Source organism: Puma concolor, chromosome D2 (assembly GCF_028749965.1).
Source record: "Puma concolor isolate L17-30 chromosome D2, mPumCon1.1.hap2, whole genome shotgun sequence".
NCBI lineage: Eukaryota > Metazoa > Chordata > Mammalia > Carnivora > Felidae > Puma > Puma concolor.
Genome location: NC_141677.1, coordinates 57,542,142 through 57,562,041, shown reverse-complemented (window position 1 = coordinate 57,562,041; position 19,900 = coordinate 57,542,142). Strand labels below are relative to the sequence as shown.

General features: G+C 44.0%; 2 protein-coding genes across 4 annotated transcripts; one reads left to right on the top strand and one right to left on the bottom strand.

Annotated features, from left to right (window-relative positions):
• The first annotated feature begins 63 nt into the window (after positions 1 to 63).
• On the top strand, positions 64 to 18,463 carry EXOSC1 (exosome component 1). 3 transcript variants are annotated; one of them, XM_086680545.1, is made up of 8 exons: positions 64 to 188; positions 294 to 409; positions 2,857 to 2,931; positions 4,380 to 4,468; positions 6,037 to 6,070; positions 6,602 to 6,652; positions 6,782 to 6,866; positions 17,159 to 18,463. In XM_086680545.1, exons 1-8 carry the CDS (start codon positions 122 to 124, stop codon positions 17,287 to 17,289), a joined length of 648 nt encoding a protein of 215 aa, XP_086536671.1. In that variant the 5' UTR covers positions 64 to 121; the 3' UTR covers positions 17,290 to 18,463. The 3 variants fall into 3 exon arrangements, with proteins under 3 accessions (XP_086536671.1, XP_025773889.2, XP_086536672.1); XM_025918104.2 differs by lacking the exon at positions 17,159 to 18,463 and adding an exon at positions 7,200 to 7,617 and having other exon boundaries at positions 65 to 188; XM_086680546.1 differs by lacking the exons at positions 64 to 188; positions 17,159 to 18,463 and adding an exon at positions 7,200 to 7,617 and having other exon boundaries at positions 345 to 409; positions 6,037 to 6,077.
• Positions 12,224 to 18,598, bottom strand: PGAM1 (phosphoglycerate mutase 1). The gene is made up of 4 exons (XM_025918455.2): positions 18,460 to 18,598; positions 14,780 to 15,054; positions 13,814 to 13,994; positions 12,224 to 13,330 (listed from the first exon to the last, which is right to left on the bottom strand). The coding sequence occupies exons 1-4, from the start codon at positions 18,596 to 18,598 to the stop codon at positions 13,161 to 13,163; spliced, it is 765 nt and encodes a 254-aa protein (XP_025774240.1). The 3' UTR covers positions 12,224 to 13,160.
• Positions 18,599 to 19,900: the final 1,302 nt, after the last annotated feature.

The window sequence follows — 19,900 nt, the reverse complement described above, 5'->3', positions numbered from 1 at the left end:
CCCCCGGACTCGTCCCGGGGTAACCTGGGAAATAAAGTTTCCCGGAGGCTCCGATGATCACGTGACAAATCATACCAATTGACGCGTTTTTTACTGCAGAACTAGTCCTATACTTTAGCCAATGAGAAGTCGACTTCGTTTCCCTCCTGTGGCAGTCATGGCGCCACCCGTGAGGTACTGCATTCCGGGTAAGTGTACGGGGCCCAGAACGAATTCTGGATGAGACAGAGGCTGGAAGGCTGGATGGCTAACACCTTCTGGGCACCCGTCACTGATGCAGCATTTTTCTTCAGGCGAACGTCTGTGTAACTTGGAGGAGGGCAGCCCGGGCAGCGGCACTTACACGCGACACGGCTACATCTTTTCGTCGCTTGCTGGCTGCCTGACGAAGAGCAGCGAGAACGGAGCGGTAAAGGGGCAACTTCCCATTTCCTCCTTCTCTTCCTTTCTTTTAGGCTTCTTTTGATTTGCGGGCGCGTCTTTAGTGCCCCGGCAGTAGAACAGCTGGTCTCTTGAAGCTGAGGTCTCCACTGCTGGGCACTTGGTCTCGCTTGGTTATAGTGCTGACACTCACAGAAGGAAGTTAGGGGACGAGCAGAGGCACGCTCAGCCCCGCAGTGAGCTGAATCTTGTCCGAAGGTCGCCTACCTCTCCGGCTGCGTTTCGCTTTATCCCTACCTCACTCTCTGCAGTCTAGTCACACTGGCTTCTTTCACTGCCACTAATGGGCTAAGCTCTGTCCTGCCACAGAGCCTTTGTACGCACGCCATCTGTTTGGAACACGCTCATCTCAGCCTATTTCGTTTCTACCTATCCTTCAGATAGCCTTTCTGGCATCATTTTATCAGAGAAGCTCTCCTAGACCCACTAGTCAAGGATAAGAGTTTTGTGAGCTTTTGTTTTGTTTCGTTAAACTCTTTAACAAAGAACTGAATTTCTGTCCTTCCGTGCCTTAATTTTTACATATAATTAAACACCCAGTTACATGCTCCCCACTAGACTCTAAGTTGCATGAAAGCAAGCCTCACTACCATACCTTTAGTGCCTAGCACAAGGTAAATGCTCAGTAATGTTTGCTGAATGCCTGATACTCTCCTGCCTAGCTCCAGAGGCTCGTCCAGGATTAGCCCAGCATCAGATAAACAGTCTTTGAGGGAGCAGCTTAAAGACAGGTAGCATAGCAGGGGCGCCTGGGTGGTTCAGTTGGTTGAGCATCGATCCTTGTTTTCCGCTCAGGTCATGATCTCACATTTCCTGGGTTCAAGCCCCCCATCGGGCTCTGAACTGGCAGCACAGAGCCTGGCTGGGATTTCTCTCTCTCCCTCTCTCTCTGCCCCTCCCCTAGCTCATACACGCTCTTTCTGTCTCTCTCAAAAAATCAATAAATAAACATTAAAAGAAAAAGACCAGTAGCATAGTAGAAAGAGGATTCAGAATTAGAACACTTAGGTACTGACTATCTAGACCTTGGTTCTGCTTTAGGTTAGAAACTTGAACTCTCTGGTTTTTAGATTCTTCCTCATATGTAAAATGAGAGACTTTTTATTCAATCAATTTTGAGAATGTCTTTAACATTTTTTTAATGTTTATTTTTGATAGAGAGAGGTCAGTGGGAGAGGGGCAGAGAGAGAGGGAGCCAAGATCAAGAGTCAGACCCTTAACCAGCTCAGCCACCCAGGCACCCCTTTAACATTTCCAAGTTTGTTCATTTCATAGGAATAGATATCTATTGAGCATTTTTATGTGCCAGGCACAGTGCTGACCTCTAGAGAAATGGTAATGAGCCAAATACACATGGTCCCTGCTATCAAGGGGCACAGACACAAATTGTAAACAAGTAAATGTTCAAATGAGTGTATGACTACATAGGTGATGACTGCTTTGAAAGAATATTACAGGGGCGCCTGGGTGGCTCAGTCGATTGAGCATCCGACTTCAGCTCGAGTCATGATCCCATAGTTGGTGGGTTTGCGCCCCGCGCTGGGCTCTGTGCTGACAGCTCAGAGCCTGGAGCCTGCTTCAGGTTCTGTGTTTCCCTCTGTCTCTGCCCCTCCCCTGCTCATGCTGTCTCCTCAGTCTCTCAAAAATAAATAAACGTTAAGAAAAAAAAAATCAATGAAAGAATATTACAGGTTATCATGAAAATATGTAATAGATCCACCCTAGTCAGCAGAAGTGACATTTAAACTGAATCTAAAGGATAAATAAAGAGTTGGGTGGGTGGGTAGAGCACAGTCTTGATAGAAAAAAAAAAACAGGTTGAATAGAAATCCTGACACGAGAAGATATTTAATGAATTAGTGAAACTGAAAGAAGGCCAGGGAACTGAAGCTTAGTGAACAAGGGAGAGATTAATAAAAGATGAGGCTCAAAATATCTGTCTTACAGCAACAGCCAATACCATGCTCAAGGAGAAAACTACAAGTATTTCCTTAAAATAGCATTAATCAAGTATGGCCATTATTATACAACATTTATTTGGAAATTCTAGCCAGTACAATAAAATGAGAAGGAGAAGGAAGTAGTATAACTTTGGAGGAAAGAATCCAGTTATCCATGATTCCAGACAATTGGTTATATACCAAGAAAATCACCAAAAAGCTTGTTAGAATTGATCTGAAATTATTAGACTAGACTATACACTCTAACAGCATTCTTCCCTTGAAGAATGGTCTCTTGACCCTCCTATTGCCTAAAATTTCTAAGGCTATTTGTTCTGGGCACAAATAAGTCTGTAGTCCACCTGCCCTCGTGACCTCAGCTGTGGACCAAGGCATTGCTACATTACTCTTAAGCCACAAATACCTTTATGCAAGGCCTAGTCAGGATACTCATATTTTATTCTTCTCTCTATAGCTTCCTGTCATTTCTGTGATGAGAGAAACAGAATCCCAATTACTACCAGATGTGGGGGCTATTGTAACCTGTAAGGTAAGTTGGTCTTAACCTCCCTGCTTAGGAAACCTGTTCGGTGGTAAAATCATGATCTTGTTGAACTGCACTATCTAATATGGTAGCCACTAGCCATATATGGCCACTTAAATTGAAATGAATTAAAATTAAAAATACATTTCCTCAGTCTCACTAGCTGCATATAGTTAGCAGTTGCCCTGTTGGCCAGTACAGTACACTATCATCACAGTGTTACTGGACTGTACTGGCCTAGAAAGTTCTGGAATAATAATCAAGGCAGCCAAGTTCAGGCACGCATACTTCTTTCACTGAGCCGAGTCCCTGAGTATGCAGTTTGGGAAACAGGTGCCAAAAGGTAATAAGGAGGCCTTTTATTTTTATTAATTTTTTTTAATGTTTATTTATTATTGAGAAACAGAGACAGAGCATGAGCATGGGAGGGGAAGAGAGAGGGGGAGACACAATCTGAAGCAGGCTCCAGGCTCTGAGCTGTCAGCACAGAGCCCAACGCGGTGCTCAAACTCACAAACCACGAGATCATGACCTGAGCCGAAGTCAGATGCTTAACCGACTTGGCCACCCAGGTGCCCCTAGGAGGCCTATTTTTTTTTTTTCCAACGTTTTTTTATTTATTTTTGGGATAGAGAGACAGAGCATGAACGGGGGAGGGGCAGAGAGAGAGGGAGACACAGAATCGGAAACAGGCTCCAGGCTCTGAGCCATTAGCCCAGAGCCCGACGCGGGGCTCGAACCCACGGACCGCAAGATCGTGACCTGGCTGAAGTCGGACGCTTAACCGACTGCGCCACCCAGGCGCCCCAGAGGAGGCCTATTTTTTAACATCTGGAAGCTGAGATCTTTTCCTGCAGCAAAGCAAAAGGCCTTATCCTCTCTCATTCCTGTTAAATTTCAGGTCTTTTAAAGTGTTTCAGGGGAAGTAAAATGGATGCTGTACTGATCAGTAACTGAAATACATCAATACACCCTGCCCATCCCCACTTTCTGCAGGTTAACTTGTAGCTCTTAGTCGCACTCCTTGTAAATTTCTCCAGCAGAAAATTTGTGTGTTATTCTGAAAATAACTGGAGAGGCAGTGATCCAAATATTGTGCAGTAGCTGAAATGTACACTTAACTTCTGTCCACTCTGCAGGACTCTTAATTAGATCTGTTAAAGGTCCAGATTTGCTATAATGCCCTGTGTCTATTTATGTTAGTCTTCTGTGTTTTTCAAGACCTATTCCACATTTCATTGGACACCCTCAGTAACTCTATTAGGTGGCCAGAGTGACTCTCGTTCCACTAGATATGTATCATTTATGCAGAGTTAAGTAAGAATCAACTTATCTTAAATTCTGTAATTAGTAAGGTTGCTTGGATTAAAATCACCCTAATTCCTACTTTCATGCTGCCTCCTTGAGTTGACAACTGCACAGACCCTAATGCTGATCTTTTCTCTGTTCCACAGGTCTCTAGCATCAATTCGCGCTTTGCCAAAGTGCACATCCTATATGTGGGGTCCACACCACTTAAGAACTCTTTTCGAGGAACTATCCGGTAAGAAGTATTTGTGTCTTCACATTTGCCACAGCACCTGGAATGAAATAGGATAGAACAGGAGACTGGAATTTTTAGGAACCATTATGGTTTCTATACCTGCCTCTCTCTTTGTGCTTTGATTCTCTCCAGGTAGTGTCCAAAGAAAATGTTATAATGTATGAACTAGGAAACAAAGGAAAATACGAACAAGATCGGGCTTTAAATTTTTTTTTAATGTTTATTTATTTTAGAGAGAGAGAAAGAGCATGAGCAGAGAGGGGCAGAGAGGGAGAGAGAGGGATACACAGAATTTGAAGCAGGCTCCAGGCTCTGAGCTGTCAGCACAGAGCCCAACGCAGGGCTCGAACCCACTAACCACAAGATCATGACCTGGGACAAGTCAGATGCTTAACCGACTGAGCCACCCAGGTGCCCTCACAAGATCGAGCTTTAAAATGAAAAGAATTGAGCTAAGCTAGAGACTAGTGGTACAGGATGACTCGTATGAAACAAAGTAGAAGGGAGGTACCTGGGTGGCTCAATTGGTCAAGCATCCAACTTTGGCTCAGGATATGATCTTGCTGTTTGTGGTTTCGAGCCCCACATCAGGCTCTGTGCTGACAGCTCGGAGCCTGAAGCCTCCTTCAGATTCTGTGTCTCCCCCTCTCTCTGCCCCTCCCCTGCTCACTCTGTCTCTCAAAAAATAAACAAACATTGAAACTAAGTAGAAGTCATTTTAGGAAATCTCTTCCTTTCTTGAATTTAATACATTTTAAAGGATTGTAAGACATGAAAAAGCTTAGTGGGTAAGGGGTACGTGGCTGGCTCAGTAAAGCATGCAAGTCTTCATGTCAGCATTGTGAGTTTGAGCCCTATGCTGGGTGTAGAGATTACTTAAAAATAAAATCTTTTTCTTTTTTTTTTAATGTTTATTTAATTTTGAGAGAGACAGAGAGAAAGAACAGGAGTGGGGGAGGGGCAGAGAGGGAGATAGAGAATCTGAAGCAGGCTCCAGGCTCTGAGCTGTCAGCACAGAGCCCGATGCGGGGCCTGAACCTATGAACTGTGGGATCATGACCTGAGCTGAAGTTGGCCACTTAACCAACTGAGCCACCCAGGCGCCCCACTTAAAAATAAAATTTTTAAAAAAAGAAATGGTTAGTGGGTGAAATAGTAGTTTTTTTTCCTACAGGTTTTTTGAGAAAGGACAAACAATACTTGTGAGCTAGATAATTTAACTTCTCAGGCTCTTTCCACCCTCAGAATTCCATGTGGTTCTATAGTGCTTCTGTTCAAGCTCCCCTAAGGCAGCAAAGTTCCTTATCCTTTCCTGCCAAATCTGATCTGCTTTTCTCTAGTCAGAGGTATTGCTACAGCTGCTCTGTGTGACCCAAGAATGGGAATGTGGTTTTCTCCTCTGGGTGAGGACTGGGAATGCTTCTACCCTGCTTCTCTTGGTGGCATTTGGGTTCCGGTTATGACTTGTTCTCTCTACTCTTGTAGCTCTTTGTCTACTAGGATTTTGCAGGATAATTCTCTTATCTTTCTCATAGATGATTAATCTTTCTGTTAATTCTTTTTTACAGCAAGGAAGATGTCCGAGCTACTGAAAAAGACAAGGTTGTTGGTTGGTTCTGTTTGTTTTTGTTGTTGTTTTTTGTTTTTTTTTTTCCTCTCTGATGGTCTGAGGAATGTCAGTCCTTAAATTATTCTAGTGAATTTCAAACATCTGTGGGAATGTGGATCCAAAGATGCAGGGAATTTATTTCCTACTGAAAAGTGTGGAATTCACTGTCCCTTTCCTCTCCCTAGGATTTTTGTTTGCTCTATTGACCAGAAGGGACTAGTTTACTCCTTGCCTTTGAAGCCAGGTGTTTATTCATTGTTATTCTCTCAGACTTACTCTGGATTCTTTCAGAGCCAACTATAGTACCTTTTGTCCTAGTCAGATTCCTGCTCAGGTTACTGAATTAAAAATCTTTCATTTATGTTATAATGCTGTAGAAGCAATAAAAGTTGTTGATTGACTTGACTAATGATGACTTCCACCCTGTGGGGTTAAAAAGTAGACTGGCTTTACTAGAGGGATTAATAGTTTCATGTGGATCTGATATAGAGCTTTCATTTAACATTCCTGTTCTTTCTTTACAGGTTGAGATTTACAAGAGTTTCCGCCCAGGTGACATTGTCCTAGCCAAAGTGGTATCCTTTATTCCTAGCAGTCTTGTGGTCCTTTGTCAAACAAGAAGTAGAAGTGGAAAGTAGCTCAAGTGGCTGTGGGAGGGAAGACTTAAAACCTGTCATTTTCCTTAACCAGTGTTACATGACTAGATCTCCCTGGGTGACGCACAGTCCAATTACCTTCTGACCACTGCTGAAAATGAGCTTGGGGTAGTGGTGGCCCACAGTGAATCGGGTGAGTTGGTCCATTCTTCCACATGCTTACCTTTCCCTAAGAGTAATGGTTTGGGATCAGTCCACTATTTTCTTTCATTACCCTTGTTTTTTTAATTATTTAGGCAGCAGTATGAGTGTTGATACTACTCAAAGATTGGAATGATTCTTGTATAATTGAAAGGTCTGAGGGGGGACTCACTGCCTTAGTCCGTGGAATAAACCAGGCTTTTTCTGTATGAGGTGAGGTTCGCTAGGTAGCTTGGTGACACTTCCGTCCATACCCAGCTGAAAAGGGAAGGGTCTTAAGCAAACATTAGGGGTCCCAGCTCCAACACCAGCTCTTCCCTTCCAGGTGTCCAGATGGTTCCCATTAGCTGGTGTGAGATGCAGTGCCCTAAGACTCACACTAAAGAATTCCGGAAAGTGGCTCGAGTACAGCCTGAATTCTTGCAGACCTAAGAAGCTACATTTTACCCCACGGGAGGGGTAAGCTGTTTCTAAGAGTACGTGTATGAACCCAACATCAGGATGCCATTGTTTTTATTCACACACCTCAGGTTGACCAACAACTACCTGTAGAAAAATCTGCCAGCAACTTTTACTGTCAGAATATTTTTCTTATGAACCTTGCAATGGATTTCATTCTCTTGAGTGATTCTCTTTTGGAGGTGCCAGCAAATGAACTGTATAATGTTGGAAGTAATCTGTTTCTTCTGACAGTCTTACAAATACATATTTATTGCTGTGACAAAACATTTTTACTAAAAGGATTTTATGGATTCTGTTGTCTTGAGTAGGGAAAGGAATCTAAAAAGCATCATGACATGGGGCACCTGGGTGGCTCAGGCGGTTAAGCATCTGACTCTTGGTTTCAGCTCAGGTCATAGTCTCCCAGTTTGTCAGTTTGAGCCCTGCATTGAGCTCCGTGCTGACAGCTCAGAGCCTGCTTGAGATTCTTGCTCTCAAATTAAAAAAAAAAACCTCATCTCCAGTCATTTTTGCGTTTTTTATGTTCCTTTTAAGCACTTCTGCTTATTGAGTACTTCCTATGTGCCAGGCACCGGGTCAAGCACTTTAGAAACATCCCCTCGTTTAGAGAGATTATGGTTTAGTGAAAATGATAGAACACGTGGTGATGCAGGGTGCATGTGAGTAGTTCTGAAAGTAATTAGGTGAATATAGTATTACTGATTAGTGGGTAGTCCAGGAAACGTTAAATCTGAATTGAAAAGAGGGTCAGAGCACTGTTTTCGTGAGGTGACCAGGGAAAGATCTGTAATGTGAAGTAAAAGGAATTGAAGAACTGAGGTAGTGAAATGAAGATATGCAAGGCAGACAGAAAAACTTAAGCAGAGGGCAAAAGCAGGAATGAACATGCAGGTTTGGGGATGAGGAAGAGATGAGGGTTTAAGCATGGAAAAGCTGCAGAGAGAATAGAAGGAAAGAAATGTCAGTTTTTTTTTTAATCTATATATTTTTTAAGTTTATTTAGTTTGAGAGAGAGAGAGAGCACGAACAGGGGAGGGGCAGAGAGAATGAGATTCGTAAGCAGACTCTGAGCTGTCAGCACAGAGCCCACTGTGGGGCTCAATCTCACAAACCATGAGATCGTGACCTGAGCTGAAACCAAGAGTCAGATGCTCAACCGAGCCACCCAGGCATCTCAAGATATGTCAATTCTTGAGATGTTCTTCAAGGAGCATCTGTCACTGCACACATCTTCTGTGTGTAGTGACAGTGGTTACAGGTGAACTCTGGAATCAACCCGACTGGGTTTGTATCCTCTAGCTGCTAGCCAGAATAGGTTAGGTTGTTTGTTTGGTTGTTTTTTGGGTTTTTTAAATGTTTGTTTTTGAGAGAGGGAGAGACAGAGAATTCCCAAGCAGGCTCTGCACCACCAGCCCAGAGCCTGATGCAGGGCTCGAACTCACGAACGTGAGTGAGTTCATGACCTGAGCCAAAACCAAGAGTCAGACGCCCAACCAACCGAGCTACCCAAATGACCCTGTTCGGTTTTTTTAAATTAGAAAAGAGTATTGAGATCAATGTAGCTCCACATGCAGTTTTAAGAAACCATTCAGATAGATCCCTTGTACACTTTGCCCATTTTCCCCTAATGGTGACATTGTGCAAATTACAGTATACTAAAATAATCAGCATGTTGACATTGATAGTAGTGCAAGTTTACTTTCTTTTAAAAATCTGTTTCCTTGTCTGGAATGGTATGATCTCATAGGGTTATTGTGAGGAAGAAATGCAGAAGTTCCAGTACATGGCACTATTGTTGTTATTATATTACTATTATAGATTTGATCACCTTCTAAAGTATCTGTTAAGTTCTAGGCCTTATGCTAGACATTTTGATATAGTTTAGTCCCCTTACTGATGGATATTTTAAGCTTTATAGATTTTTTTGCAGTGTTGCAGAGAAAATCCCTGTACCATACATCCTTGTGCATGCCTAAGATTCTGTGGCAACAGAGATTCCTAAAAGTGGAGTGTACTGGGTCAAAGAATGTGCACATTTTAAATTTTGGTTAGATTCACCCACATTACCTTGCAGGTAAATGCTACCAGTTGATTCTCTCTACAGTGTTAGCCATTGTACTTATTTTATCTCTGAACTTCCCAGTAGCCCTGGCATGTACTAATTATGTCCACACTTTACAGAAAAGTAAACTAAGATTTAGAAAAATCAGTTAACTTGCCTTAAGTCACACAGACATCCAAGTGGCAGAGCATTAATCTTTGTCCTGTACCTTGATGCCTCCTTTTACCAAATATTGAATAGGATCTTGCACATGCAATTAGAGGCTCTCCAAATTGACATTGGTTCATTAATTATGAGTGCTTGTTGGACATCATTCATTCAAATATGTTAGGCAATTATTCTGCCCACCAGTGTTTCAGGAAGAGGTAAAACAGTGAACATGATAGAATCCTTTCCTTGTAGAGCTTAGATTCTAGACGTGGGCAGGGGGCGCCTAGATGTCTCAGTCAGTTAAGTGTCTTCAGCTCAGGTTATGATCTCGTGGTTCTTGGAATGAGCCCCGCGTTGGGCAGTATGCTGACAGTTAAGCCTGGAGCCTGCTTTGAATTCTCTCTCTGCCCCTCCCCTGCTTATGCTTTCTCTTTCTCCCTCTCAAAAATAAGTAAACATTAAAAAAAAAATTCTAATGGGGGAAGACAGGTGATAAGTAAACAAAGAAATGCTGTAATAGTGTCCTAAAGAAGAGCATTTGAAACAGTTGGGTAATAGCCTCCTCTGACCTGCTGCAGAGCAGGTTAGGTTTTCTCACTGTTGACCACTGTATTGTATCACAGCTAAGTTTAGGAGCCTGTCTCCCCTTCTAGCCTGAGGTTTTAGGGCAAGATTCTGTCTTTGAGTCTTCAGTACCTGGTATTGTGACTAACACATAGCAAAAGCACCATAAAAAAAAATTTTTTTTTTTGAGTGTTCTCATAGCTGACAGCTATGCCTAAATAGTGATGTTTAGTGATATTCACTAATCTAAAATTGGTTCTAAAGACAAGAATTTCTCTGTGTTGGAATAGCGGTTCTTAGCCTGGGTTAGATGAACCTCAGAATTGTCTATGAAGTGGGGCAGGCACCTGGGTGGCTCTGTCGGTTAGGTCAGGCCATGATCTCATGGTTCATGAGTTTGAGCCCCACGTCGGGCTCCGTGCTGACAGCTCAGAGCTTGGAGCCTGCTTTGGATTTTGTGTCTCCCTGTCTCTCTGCCCCTTCCCCATTCGCTCGCTCTCTCGCTCTCAAAAATAGACCTACATTAAAAAAAAAATTAAAAATTTTTAATTGCCTATAAAGCTTAAAAAACAACAGAACCCTAGCTCTGCTTTGGAATCTCATGAGGTGAACCCACAACAGATGTTTGGGTTTTTCTTTCAGCTCCATGGGTGATTATGATGTGCTACCCTGGGTAAGCAGTCTTAGAGGTACAGTGGTTGCTGGCCTTCTGGTAGTAATGATAAATAATGCTGGTTTTCTGTTACTTTCCTGCCACAAGAGTTCTAGTCAATGACTGAAGACTGCTATGTCAGGATATAGAGGGACTCTGATCTAAGCTGCTCCAGTCTGACTTGGGCGAAGAGCCTCAAAGAAAATTATCAACTTTTGGTTTAAGATTCATTACAGGCCAAGTAAACTTAACATTCCACCAGACTGTTGGAGACTTAAATTACTAAAGGCCATCCTAGGGTTATAGATCAAGTGAAAAACTAAACCTGAAAAGCAAGATGATTAGTATTTACATTTTAGGATAAGGACTTCTGTTCAACATCTTTCATCTGGGTTCCAGTACTTAGTAGTATGTATTTGGCAAGTTTCTACATCTCTTTCAGTCTATTTCTTCTGTAAATTCGGGATACCAGCCGTTTCAGAGTTTGTCAAGATTAGAGGTTATGTAGCTGGCATAGAAGAGCTTCATGAGAGCTTAACAGACTGAGGGTGTTACTTGCTCCTAGTAGAAGGAAGGTATTATGGGGTTTCTCTTGCCTTGTAGGCTTTCATGTTCATTATCTTTTGAAAAGCTTTATTTTTAAAAAAAAATTTTTTTTCAACGTTTATTTATTTTTGGGACAGAGAGAGACAGAGCATGAACGGGGGAGGGGCAGAGAGAGAGGGAGACACAGAATCGGAAACAGGCTCCAGGCTCTGAGCCATCAGCCCAGAGCCCGACACGGGGCTCGAACTCACGGACCGCGAGATCATGACCTGGCTGAAGTCGGACGCTTAACCAACTGCGCCACCCAGGTGCCCCTGAAAAGCTTTAAAGAGAAGGAAAATGTGAGCAATGTCCCTTCCCGATTACGTATACAATGTAATAGTCCTTTTCTTCTGCATCATTTTATTATACAGTTATGTGCCGTTTTTGAGGATGAAGTGTGAATCAAGTTTACAGATTTTAATTTTTGAGAGAGAGCACAAGCAGGGGGAGGGGCAAAGAGAGGAGGACAAAGGATTTGAATCAGGCTGACAGCAGTGAGCCTGATATGGGGCTCAAACTCACAAACCTCAAAATCGACCTGAGCTGAAGTCAGATGCTTAACTGAGCCACCCAGGCACCAAGTTTACAGATTTCTAATAGAAAAAGGTTAGCTTTTTTAAGGTAAACAAGCCTTTACCTTACTCAAAAGAAGGCATAATGGAGTTTGAGAATTTGACCACTCAAGGAGTATTCAGCCAGCACACTGAGCAAGTGCTATAGAGGCAACAGGAATGGAGGGCTCAGCCAGGAAGACCTGCCCACCCCCACACTTCAGCTCCCCAACCTAAGGTGGAAAACCCTAGTAAGACACACCCAGTTTAATGTTCAAGCTGATCTTCTCAAATGAGAGATTACTACATCACACAGAAGATATTGCACATCACTCCTTTATTATACTGATCTGGAAAAAAGATTTAGTATAGTTACGCTCAAAATGAGTACTGGGCCCAGGTGGCAGGACCAAGCAACTGGAACATGATCAGAAACATATACAGTAAAAGACACGCTTGGACGTGATCAAGAGGCATTTCACTGCCATAAAACATTAAGGCAGGGGAGGGATTCTAAAACACACAGCAGGATAAACTCCTAGGCCTCAGAAGTCAAGGGGCTTCTCCCACGTTGGTGTGAGGAATGGCTTATTTTGGGATGACTGCATGTGGGAATATTTCAACCGCAACTAGAAACCCCAGAAGGGTTTTTGGTTTGTATTATTTTATATATGTGTGTATATATATATATATATATACATATATATATATATATATATACACTTTTTTTTTTTCTTTTTGTAAAAGTAGATGCAACACAAAACATTTAAATTGATCCCAGTCTTCTGGAGCCAACTCTTCTGGGGTCAGAGGGGAAATGATTCTTTCACTGGAATGACTGGAGCCCCCCCAGACAGTCACCTGACTACAGAATAGTACAGGACTGGCTCCTGGGAACACAAATAGGCTCTCTTACTTCTCATTGGTCACATCTTAGCATGGTTCCTTCCTATCCCCAACTCAATAAACAGTAGCAAAAACACCAGAGTTACTAACTCTCTACTTTTGGGTAAAAGTCTTCCCTCAGCTTGGGACTGAAGACTCATGCTCCAGAAGTGCCATTCTGACTAGACTATATGAAGAGAGTGGGTGCAAGAGACAAATGGCTAAACAAAATTAGGAGCCACTGGTCCCCATCTGCAGCTAAAACTTAAGATGCCTACAGATGTGGTCAGTGTGACATGTGCAGGGAAGAAATGTGGAGGAACGGGATGGGTAGGGAGGGTGTCCTTGGAAAAATAGTCTGCCTGCTCGCCTTCACTTTTTGGCCTTGCCCTGGGCAGCCACAGCTTCCATGGCTTTACGCACGGTCTCTTCATCCCCCAGGAACTGCATGGGCTTGATGGGCTTCAAGTTCTTGTCCAATTCATAGACCATGGGAATACCTGTTGGCAGGTTCAGCTCCATGATAGCCTCTTCAGAAAGACCTGAAGGAAATACACACCATGATAAGCCAAGCTAGACACGAATCCATGTCCCCCCTGCAGGTGACAAAGGACTTTGGTAGGAATTAAAACAAGACACCCCTTCTGATATTTATAGTAACAGTAACAATCTGTATTATAGATCAATCACCCAAAGAATGCCTCCAATACTTAGTTGTCAGCCACTGAAAAGAAAAAAAGTATGTAAGGTGGTATACCGCAGATATCAATCCCAAAGTGGGGTTTGGAAACCCACAGTGAAGCAGGACTATACACATCTCAAATGTCCTGTGTAGTCCATCCAGTCTGACAAAAATCAGCACATCTAGGCCTCTAGGCCCTCAGGTGAACCAATTTAAGATGCAAACTGAGGGACTATCAATATGTCCAGCCTTTCCCTGAAGATCTCTTTTGCATGAAATAAATCCGATTTGTGGCAGTTTTGCTGTGTCCCTCCTGGAGGGCTCCCCTGAAAAACGTACATACCCTCCAGATGCTTGACAATGCCCCGAAGGCTGTTGCCGTGGGCTGCAATCAGGACCCGTTTCCCCTCCTTGATCTGGGGAACTATTTCTTCATTCCAAAAGGGCAGAGCCCTGGCAATTGTGTCCTTCAGACTCTCACAGGAGGGTAGCTGATCTTCAGTGAGGTCTGCATACCTGCGATCCTAAACAATAAAAATCCATGCTCACCAATTAGTAGTAGTTGTATCTGTTCTGCCCATTCCTCATCCCCTAAGGTATGAATCAAAGTGATAGGTGAAGGTACTTCACCAGGACACAGAACGGAGCTGAGAGTTTGGTCACAGGGAGAAGAATTATTTTGATGCTCATCCTACCACCATTACCCGCTATTGGGAAAATGAACAGTTCAAATGAAACAGAACTTAGAAGAAAAAAGGTAGGTATAAAGCTCTTCCCAATTCACTTAATCTTAATAGTTGGCTTAAGAAGGCCCTACAACTCTAAGGGGCGCCTGGGTGGCTCAGTCAGTTAAGTGTCCAACTTCAGCTCAGGCCATGATCTCACAATTTGTGGGGTTCGAGCCCCATGTGGGCTCTGTGCTGTCAGACCAGAGCCTGGAGCCTGCTCTTGATTTCTGTGTCTCCCTCTCTCTGTCTCTCCCCCTCTCCCTCCTTCCCTCTCTCAAAAGTAAATAAACATTAAAAAAATTTTTTTTAAAAAGGCCCTACGACTATGGATGGGTTTTATAAGGTATCGCAATGGAGATACAAAAAAGAAGATATAATTTCTTTTTAGGTAAACAAGTATCAACTAAATCTTTTTAACAAGTGAAGGCCATTCCTTGGAGAAGGTGAATAACAATTAACTCGCATAAATTAAAAAACTCAATAGGACCAAGCAGACACTACTAAAAGCTAAAAAAGAGTGAGGCCCAGGTTCTAACACCCTGGTCCTAGGCAGAATGAGCCAAACCCCCATTTGTCCATACCTTACTGATGTTGCTGTAGAAGGGATGGTCAGGTTCCATCGGAGGTGGCGGGACATCATAGGAGCGCCTCCAGATCTTTACTTGGGCCTCACCATGCTTGGCAGCAGTTTCTGCTTTATTAAGGCCAGTCAGACCCCCATAGTGCCGCTCATTGAGGCGCCAAGTCCTCACTACAGGCAGCCACATTTGGTCAATGGCATCCAGCACTGTCCAGAGAGTCCGAATTGCTCTCTTCTGCACGGAGGTGAAGCAGATGTCAAACTCATAGCCAGCATCTGGGAATCATAAATTCAAAGTGATAAGCCAATCGGGTCCACTATGGAACCAGAGTTTTCTCACATCTAAATTTAACTAGTTTGTATACCCTAGAAAACAAAGACAATATTCCACCTTTACAGAAGACAAAATATATTGATTTATGTTATAGTTGACAATGTACTTTCCAGTGGTTCCCCAATAATTCATCTAACCCAACACCTAAATGTATTGTCAGGGAGCTAACCTATGCCATCTGTGCTGCTTATCCTAAACCCCAGAATGCTGTGTTAAGCCCATTTTAAGAACTTATTTCTGCTTCAATTCTTTCAAGAAAAGGATCCTTAAAAACTTGGAATCTCTTACTAAATAATAACCAATATTTATGGAGGGCTTACCATCTGTCAAGCACTATACAAATTATTTTGTATACGTTGTATTTAGTCTTCATGACAATCCTGAGATTATAATCCTTACAACCCATTTTACCAGATGAGGAAAATAAAGACTAGAGGGATTAAGCAAATCATCCAAGGTCACAGCTGTAAATGAGAGATTAAAACCCAAGCTGTGTGACTCCAAAATCCAACTCATAACCTCCATCTCTAGCTACCTCCATATTATTCTAAACCCTAAGGATCTGTTTGTATTTTAGTTAAAACAGTCACTTCTGCCCAATACTAGTAAATATATTTCAGACCTAACCTCTTGTCTACGGGAAAACAATTTGAAACCCAACAATCAGGACACAGCAAGAGCTCTTAGAGGATGCTGATTAAAAGTTCAGTACGTTGAATGAAATTGTATTTTCACTATGTAGTGGAAATCACATCAGTCTCTTAATCCACAGTGCCTTTCTGCTATAGTCAAGTGCCAACCTGTACACACTTAGGTCAACTGTTAGACCAAGTTCAGGAGAAGCCACTCCCTGGAGAAAGCAGAAAGAGCAAATGCTGTGCAGTCTGACTCATTTAGACACAAATCTCTCCTCATACAGTAGTTATTAAGGCGTAGTAATCAAGTTATGTTGCCCCAACCACCCCAACAATTAATCTTCTTAGTTCGTGGAAGATTATCCCCCCTTCCCACTTTAAAAGGGAGATGGGCCTTTATGTAGTGTTTTCCTCCATGAGGCTACAAGGCCCTCTTTGAAATTCAGCACAAACTTTCCTGGGTATTGCCTCATGCTGAGGTTGCCAACAGTAATTAATGCAATGTGAAGTGAATTCTGCCAGTCGTTCAACTGAGAATGAGGCCAATAAGAACTACGCTGATGGAGGAGGGGAGGATTAATCACCAGGAAACCCATCACTACCCACAGGGGAAAAGATGACAAATCTCATCAAATCTCATCACTGAACCTCAGGACAAGTCCTAGTAGACTCCATTACCATTTCCTCCCTAACTATAAGGGGAGGAATGGCTCCCCAATAAAAGGCTGAGTCACTGGCAAGTGCAAGCCTCATCTCCCATGCTGAAAAGCTACTGGCTGTTTCACTGCAATTATTATTTCCCCTTGTGATGGAGTGCCTCCTGTTGGATACACAAATAGGTCCCCAAGAAGAAAAGCAGTTCCACTCAGGAGAACTTCCCCATTAAATAAAAGCATAGCCTAGGATATTCCCAAGTGTGGGGTGGATGGTGTGATATGTGGTGTGGACCTCATCCTCTCCCAGGAGTAAGACTGCATGGAGAAACTCAGTTCTCACTAGTTCCCTCCTGAAACGATTCAAGAGTTTATAAACCCTACTATCATTTAAAGCTCTGAAGAATTTAATATATTTAGGTTTTTTATATTATTCACAATGGTCTTCACGATTCAGATTTCTGCTTTTAGTCTTGTTTAATATAATCATTTGTGATGCCCATAACAGATACTAATCTTTTAAATAGGATTTTTTTTTTTTTTAAACTAACGCTACCAACATTTACTTAGAAAGTGACATAGGGGGTGCCTGGCTGATCAGTCGGTGGAGCATGCAACTCTTGATCTCGGGGTCCTTGACTTGCAGCCCCACGTTGGATGTAGAGATTACTAAAAATAAATCAACAACAACAAAATCTTGAAATAGGGTCTGCTACTTTAAAGAGATTACAAGTTTAACCATTTGATCACTCTTTTAGGGTACAGCTGCAATTATCTTTGTCCTGGGCTAGTCATCAGCAAACCACCACAGACCCATACAGTTCTTCCTGCCAAACACAGAGAAAATGGCCTCCTTTCCCAGCTCTTTCCCTTTCCCAGCCTCTCCTAAATGTAAGTCACACCAAGCCATCTCAAAGCAGACACACAGCCAGCAGGATTACATTTCCTACACTTTCCAAACCTTTGCTTCAATTCAAAAGGATCTACGGTGAAGGCAAGAAGCTAGAAAGAGTAACCTGAGGCCAAATACCTGTTCCACATCAGGCATCAATGACCCTTTCAAATGGCTGCTTCAACGTCCAGAGGTTAGAAGAGCGCAGGGCAAGATCTGCCCTAATTACATCAGTGGAAGCACCTCCTCAGTACAGAGGGATTCTCTGAGTTGCTGGCAGCTGAGAATGCTTCCTTATAAAAAGCATTCCAAAACCACAAAGAGCTGTTCGCCGCAGGGGGCAAGCCTGGGTAGGCGAGTTTATCTCACTGCCACTTCCACCTTTGCCCAGCGTCTACCTGTTACTCAACCCAGAATTGGAGCGAGCGGGATGGACTAGGAATAAGGAGATAACGACCTTGAACAAGTCATCTATGCAATCCTCACTTTTCCCAGCTATAGAAGAGGGCCAGGGAGGGAAAGAAAGGAAGGGGATAATAATCTACTTCATGGAATCGTGCAGAGGACAACTCAAATTATTCATTCATCCACTCATTCATTCACTCAATTACATTTGTGGATGCATTCGGGGCACAAGATTTCGTGGGATGCTGCTGAACAGCAAAGGCCTACATAAGCACGTGGGTTTCGTGAGGCCTGTTGTCCGCCCAGCGCCGCGTTACTCCCCCACAGCCGGGGACAAGCGTGTGGTCTGACGCTTCACGAGGATCCGCAGCAGCCTCTTGAAAAGGCTTGGTTACAGCTCCCGGAAGACACCGGCCATCCAATTTAATAACCCGTCCCCGAGTTACTGAATGCTCAGATTAGTAAATGGGAGAATTTCGCCAAGGCGGTGTCGTGGAGGATGCAGTGGGTTGCGGGGCGACCGCCCCCAGTCCTCTTCCCGGCGTGGCCCATCACACCACTGGGTGACCTTGAGCAAGTCGACAGCCCCCCCCCCCCCCCCGCACACACACCCTGAAACCATTTTGCCAACCGCAAAATAAACTGCAGGAGAGCTGAAGCCCAAGGTCAGCCCTCTCCGCGAGGGTACGGGGGCGAGCCAGGCGGTCCTCAACCAGGGGCGCCCGCCCGAGCCTCCGCAGCCCGCCCCGGCCCGTTCCTCACCTCGCAGCGCCTGCCCGCCGCGCTTCGCCTCCTCGTGCCCGGCAGGGCTCAAGTCGGCGTCGTACCAGCCGCTGAAGCGGTTCTCCAGGTTCCAAGCGCTCTCGCCGTGCCTGATCAGCACCAGCTTATAGGCGGCCATGGTGGCGGCTCGGGGTGCGACGCAGAGTGGGACTCGCTGAGATTCCGGAGTCGCTGTCCGGCCCCAGCCGCGCCTGCGCGCTCGCACTCCACCGCCCAGCTCCCGCGCACTTGCTCTTCCAAATCTTTCCACTCGCTCTGGGCCGCCCTCCGCCCGCCGGGTGTGCGCATGCGCCCCGTGCCAGCGCTGCAGCCGCCGTGGGGGAGGGGCGCGCTCGAGGGCGCCAGAGCGCATGCGGTCTCGTCCGCCTGCCCCTCGTCAGCAGCGGCGGTCACGGAGCGCACGTAAGCTCCGAAAGGCGGCGGAACTTTCACCTCGCGCCGGGGCGTGTGTGCCGGTGGTAGCGTTGAAGAGCAGCCGTGCTTTCCTTGTGTTGCCGCTATTCATAAGCCGATTGTCTTAAAGTGGCTCTTATTGTTTGAATCGCGCTTAGGTGCGCCAGGTCACACCTCGATTCGAGCCTTGACTCTTCCATTTTATTGCTTTGTGTCTTTGGGCAGGTCGCTTAACCTCACCCAGCCTCATTTGTGAATGGACATGACAAATACTTAGCTGGTGCCTGTCCACTTGGAATGTGCTCAGTAAATAGTCGTTACTATTGTTACCTCATTTTATTGGATACTGATCTATTTTACACGTAAGAGAACTGGCTCTGATCACTGGTTCCAAAGCCCTGCTCTTTACATAAACACTGGGCTGTTTGTCCCACCTCTTCGAGGGTCTCATAGCCTCTCTCTAGTCAGTATCCGAGCCCCTTCAAATATTCCAGAAAGAGGAGAATTGTTCCTCCCCTACACTCAATCAGCAGTTTAAGATCTGCTTATCTGGGCAGCTCTCTGCTGCCCATGCTACTGTCTCCTGGTTTACTTCAAACTGGTCACTTTATTGAGCACCAAACAGGAATCAGTCAGTGGGCTACGGCCAAAGATGGATTGAATCTGTTTTCTGCCCTTCGCAGCAAGTGAAGCGCAAAGAAGACCCACATGTAAACAGCTCACAATGAAATTGTGCTGTGTGCTACATTTAACGGATTGTAGACAAGTTTTTAACATGCAGTCAAAAATAAAAATAAAAAAAACAAAAACGTGCCAGACAGTGTTATAAATGCTTTACAAACATAAACATTTAATCCTCCTATCCTTATAATGATCCTATGAGGCAAGTATTATATTTTTTTATTTACTGATGAGGAAATGAGCCATGAGGTAAATTGCCCAAGGTTACAGGACTTAGGATTCAAGCTGAGGCTTGCTCCCAAATCAATGTGTGCTCAGACCCAGAAAAATAAATTGTCCAAAATCA

What these genes read in the sequence shown, in the direction of transcription:
- EXOSC1 (XM_086680545.1), top strand. Translation starts at nt 122, where the DNA reads ATGAGAAGTCGACTTCGTTTCCCTCCTGTGGCAGTCATGGCGCCACCC. An exon ending in CGTGAGGTACTGCATTCCGG is followed by an intron (nt 189 to 293) that starts GTAAGTGTACGG and finishes ATTTTTCTTCAG; the next exon opens with GCGAACGTCTGTGTAACTTG. An exon ending in GGTGGCCCACAGTGAATCGG is followed by an intron (nt 6,867 to 17,158) that starts GTGAGTTGGTCC and finishes TCACTCTTTTAG; the next exon opens with GGTACAGCTGCAATTATCTT.
- PGAM1 (XM_025918455.2), bottom strand. Translation starts at nt 18,598, where the DNA reads ATGGCCGCCTATAAGCTGGTGCTGATCAGGCACGGCGAGAGCGCTTGG. An exon ending in CGGCGGGCAGGCGCTGCGAG is followed by an intron (nt 15,055 to 18,459) that starts GTGAGGAACGGG and finishes TATGATTCCCAG; the next exon opens with ATGCTGGCTATGAGTTTGAC. An exon ending in CATTGTCAAGCATCTGGAGG is followed by an intron (nt 13,331 to 13,813) that starts GTATGTACGTTT and finishes TATTTCCTTCAG; the next exon opens with GTCTTTCTGAAGAGGCTATC.